Source organism: Danio rerio, chromosome 7 (assembly GCF_052040795.2).
Source record: "Danio rerio strain M-AB ecotype USA chromosome 7, GRCz13ab, whole genome shotgun sequence".
Lineage (NCBI taxonomy): Eukaryota > Metazoa > Chordata > Actinopteri > Cypriniformes > Danionidae > Danio > Danio rerio.
Window position 1 is genome coordinate 6,847,501 of NC_141027.1, and position 5,000 is coordinate 6,852,500.

General features: G+C 38.2%; 1 protein-coding gene across 5 annotated transcripts in view; it reads left to right on the plus strand.

The window, feature by feature from the left end:
• The window catches only part of prkd4 (protein kinase D4), a 67,203-nt gene that overhangs the window by 32,452 nt on the left and 29,751 nt on the right, over positions 1-5,000 (plus strand). For all 5 annotated transcript variants that reach the window (XR_015494857.1, NM_001177454.1, XM_087259687.1 and 2 more), the window contains 2 exon segments: positions 2,703-2,857; positions 4,787-4,985. Coding sequence is in view for 4 of the 5 variants with exons in the window: in NM_001177454.1 (NP_001170925.1) it covers positions 2,703-2,857; positions 4,787-4,985 (354 nt within the window). In the remaining variant the exon portion in view is untranslated.

The following is a 5,000-nucleotide window of genomic DNA, read 5'->3' on the forward strand; positions in this document are numbered from 1 at the left end:
CTGATCCTTCCTTTAACAAACGCAGATGAAGTATTCTTTGTAGCATGTAGCTTCCAGAAGTTTCCAACTGCTTGGTTATAATGCTGAGGTTTCATCTTTGGGTAGAGACTCAATATATCCATCTGCAGTGTGACTTCAATCGACCGGCATGTTTGTGTGCGTGTGTTTGTGGGTGTGCGTGTGTTTGTGGGTGTGTGTGTGTGTCTGGGTTACTGCGTCAGAGGGCGGGGCCTCAGGTTTGAAATCTCCCGGGTTTGCGCGTGCACGTGAATAACTTGGTTTCGTTCGTACGTCATGGCGAAACACCTAATGAATCCGTATCAAGGCGACTCGTTTGAAGCACTATGAGTCGACTCTTTTATAGATGAATCAACAGTTTTAAACACTGTATTCTTACAGATTTAAGCCTTAGCTGGATACTTCGCTTCACTTAGAGCTGTGTTACACACTACATGGAGGGGAATTTTCAAAAACCCATAATATGGGCTCTTTAAAAGTGATGTGAAATTATGTCTTTTGACTTGAATTTTTTTCTTTTTTTAAATATTTCCTAAATGATGTTTAACAAAGAAAGAAAATATATTTACAGTATGTCTGATTATATTTTTTATTCTGGAGAAAGTCTTTTTTGTTTTATTTCGGCTAGAATAAAAGCAGTTTTAAATTTTTTAAACACCATTTTAAGGTTAAAATTATGAGCCCCTTTAAGCTATATATTTTTTCTGATAGTCTACAGAACAAACCATCATTATACAATAACTTGCATAATTACCCTAACCTGCCTAGTTTACCTAATTAACCTAGTTAAGCCTTTAAATGTCACTTTAAGCTATATAGAAGTGGCTTGAAAAATATCTAGTCAAATATTATTTACTGTCATCATGGCAAAGATAAAATAAATCAGTTATTAGAGATGAATTATTAAAACTATCATGATTAGAAATGTGTTGAAAAAATCTTCTCTCAATTTCTAAACAGAAATTGGAGGAAAAAATAAACAGGGGGTCTAATAATTCAGGGAGGCTAATAATCCTGACCTCAACTATGTGTATATATATATATATATATATATATATATATATATATATATATATATATATATATATATATATATATATATATATATATATATATATATATATATATATACACACACACACACACACACACAGTTATGGCTAAATATTTAGTTATAATTGTAATAATACTATTTATAATAATAATAATAAAAATAACAACAGTACTAATTAAAAATAACAATAAAAAATATTTTCAATTGTATAAAATACATTTAAATAATTTATATTTATTGTTTGTCATTGCTTTTTATAATATTTACTCATTTTTATTTATAAAACTCAACAATGTGTCATGAATAAACTTTTTTTACTAGCATTCAGCTTAAAGTTGATCTAGAGAAGTGTAATCAGGCAAGTCATTGGACATCAGTGGTTGGTTCTGTAGACAACCGCTGGGAAAAAAGGCTAAAAGTATGGAGTCAATCTAGCCATTAATATATGCAAAATAAAAAAGTTTTGCAAACAAAAAATAAAATATTCAGCAAAAAGTAAATAAATGAAAATTTTCAAAATTCGCAAAGCAAAAAATTCATTAGGAAATAAAAATTTATTTTGCCAACAAAAATACATAAACCAGAAATAAAAATCAAGCAGTGCAAATGAAAACTAAAATATTTGCAATTTAAAAAAGAAACTATGTATATTTGCAAAAGTTTTTTACAGTATTGTCTTTACAAAACCCGTCCAGTCAATTGCAGTGCTCATTTTGATTTGCTTTTTAGTCAACCGTGAGTTTGCTAAGCTGTTTTCACTTTGCGCCTCACGTTTCAGCGCGTTTTACTTTGTAGCCCTGATCTGACAAGGGGGCGGAGTCAAGAGAACTTGGGCGTTTAGACCTGCCTCCAATTTAAGCGATGTCATCACCTGGAGACACAGTATTACAGCCCAGTAGCTCTGGGGCCTGCCGTAAATGCCCAAGTTCCCTTGACTCTGCCACTCAAAAAAACACTGTTATACAATGACTTGCCTAATTACCCTAATTAACCCAGTTAAGCCTTTAAATGTCACTTTAGGCTGAATACTAGTGTCTCGAAGAGTATCTAGTCAAATATTATGTGCTGTCATCATGGCAAAGATAAAAGAATATTAAGTTATTAGAAATTAGTTATTAAAACTGTTTAGAAATTGTTGGAAAAAAAATTGAAAAATTGGTGACGCAGTGGCGCAGTAGGTAGTGCTGTCGCCTCACAGCTAGAAGGTCATTGATTCGAGCCTCAGCTGGGTCAGTTAGTGTTTTTGTGTGGAGTTTGCATGTTCTCCCTGCAATCTCGTGGGCTTCCTGCAGGTGCTCCAGTTTCCCCCACAGTCCAAAGACATGCGGTACAGGTGAATTGGGTAGGCTAAATTGTCCATAGTGTAGGAGTGTGAATGAGTGTGCGTGTGGATGTTTCCCAGAGATGGGTTGCGGCTGGAAGGGCATCCGCTGCGTAAAAACATGCTGGATAAGTTGGCGGTTCATTCCGCTGTGGCGACCCCGGATTAATAAAAGGACTAAGCCGACAAGAAAATGAAAATGAATGAAGGAAAATCGAAAAATTGGGAAAAAGAATACACAGGTGTCTAATAATTGAGGAGAGTGAATAATTCTGACTTCAACTCTATATACTGTGTTTGTCTCCTCAGGCTGTGGTCTGGACTTCCACAAGCGATGTGCTCTCAGGTTACCCAACGACTGCTCTCGTGTGTATCGGCGCTGTGGGCCGAGTCTCTCCCTGCTCCCCCCGGGCCGACCGCGTGCCCCGTCGCTCTCCATACACACCGGCGGGAGTCTGGAGGAGGTGAACATACAATTCAATTCAGTTCATCTTTATTTCTCTAGCGCTTTTATTATGTAGATTGTGTCAAAGCAGCTTCACATAGATGAAGATCTAGTAAATTGAAACTGTCAGTCCAGTTTTCAGAGTTGAAGTTCAGTTTAGTGTAATGTAAACCCAAAACACTGAAAAGAAAATCCAACGATGCACATCTCCACAAGTGCCACGGCATCTGCACAGGATACGGCCGGGTCCAGGATTATGGAGACCTCGGGATAAGTAGAAACAGACTAACATACGTGTAGATGCTGTTCAAATTATAATGTCTTTTGGGAAGTGTTCCTGGCTAACAACCCTTTAGAGCAGGAGTGTCCAAACTACGGCCCGCGGGCCATCTGCGGCCCGCAATCAGTTATGTGGCGGCCCGCGAGGCTTTTTATAAATTTCAATAGAATCTGGCCCGCTATACAAAAATGAACGTAATTCAATAAATAACCACCGGGTGTCGCTATTACATGCATTCAATTAAGCAGCAGTTCTTGTTATGATCTATCTATCTATCTATCTATCTATCTATCTATACACAGTTGAAGTCTGAATTATTAGCCCCTCTTTGATTTATTTCTTCTTTTTTAAATATTTCGCAAATGATGTTTAACAGAGCAAGGACATTTTTAACGTATGTCTGATAATATTTTTTCTTTTGGAGATAGACTTTTGTTTTATTTCGGCTTGAATAAAAAGCGGTTTAAATTTATTTATGAACCATTTTAAGGTCAAAACTATTAGCCCCTTAAGTCTTCAGAACAAACCATTGTTATAAAATAACTTGCCTAATTACCTTAACTTGACTAGTTAACTTGATTAACCTAGTGAAGCCTTTAAATGTCACTTTAAGCTGCATAGAAGTGTCTTAAAAATATCTAGTCAAATATTATTTACTGTCATCATGGCAAAGATAAAATAAATCAGTTATTAGAGATGAGTTATTAAAACTATTATGTTCAGAAATGTGTGGAAAAAAATCTTCTCTCCGTTAAACAGAAATTGGGGAAAAAATAAACGGGGGCTAATAATTTAGGGGGGGCTAACAATTCTGACTTCAACTGGATTTATATATATATATATATATATATATATATATATACACACGTGTCTGTGTGATGTATGTAAAATTTGGCCCGCGACAACGTTTGTTTTTTTGCATCTGGCCCTCGGCCCAAAAAGTTTGGACACCCCTGCTTTAGAGGATTTGGATTCCAAAAGCTTTTGTGTTTTATGTGTATACTAATGCAGAGAGATGTGCCTTTAATCTAGTTTTACACTGACAGAGTCTGCTGAGTGTGTCTGCTAGGAAGGCTGTTCCAGAGTTTAGGTGCAAGATATGAGAAAGATCTACCGCCTACAGTTGATTTGAGAAGGGTCTGGCTGCAGAGTTGAACTTGCATTTTCAGGCTTGCACGCTCAGCCACTCACGCTTCCTATGCAAGTGACGTCATTTACAGTCGACACCTGCACCTGTCACGTCACTTGAAATCAACACGAATAAACCAAAAGTAAGTTTCCAGTTTGCTTGCGTTGCCAGTGACGACGTTGTCAAATAATTCTAAGTAGCCTACTTAAGTTGTACAACATGATTTTTCCGCCTCAGGGACACCCTTAAGTTAAATTACCGGAAGACTTTCATGCAATCGGGCACAGGTGGCGATTGTAAATGACATCACTTGCTGAGGAAGCGCGGTTGCCTGAGCGTGCAAGTCTGAGCATGCAAGTCTGGAGGTGCAAGTGCAAATCTGCAGCCAGACTCTATTGGTTGATTTTGATGTTCTGGGAATAACCAATTGTCCAGATTTAATTGAGCGTAGTAGACGTCAGACACATCTTCACGGGACGCTCTGCAGATCCTGCTTCTGGGCTCTGTCTGATGCTAATGTTCGATTGCTCTGTCCTCAGATCAGCTTGTCGAAGCCGATGCGCTCACGGCCACCGTCCTTGGCCGATGTGTCGGTGAGTGTGGGTATGTCCGAGGGGAAGGAGGGGCGACCGCGGGTCCCTCACACCTTCCACATCCACACCTACACCAAACCAACCGTCTGCCAGCACTGCTTCCGCCTGCTCAAGGGCCTCTTCAGACAGGGCCTGCAGTGCTCCGGTGAGAAACACTCAT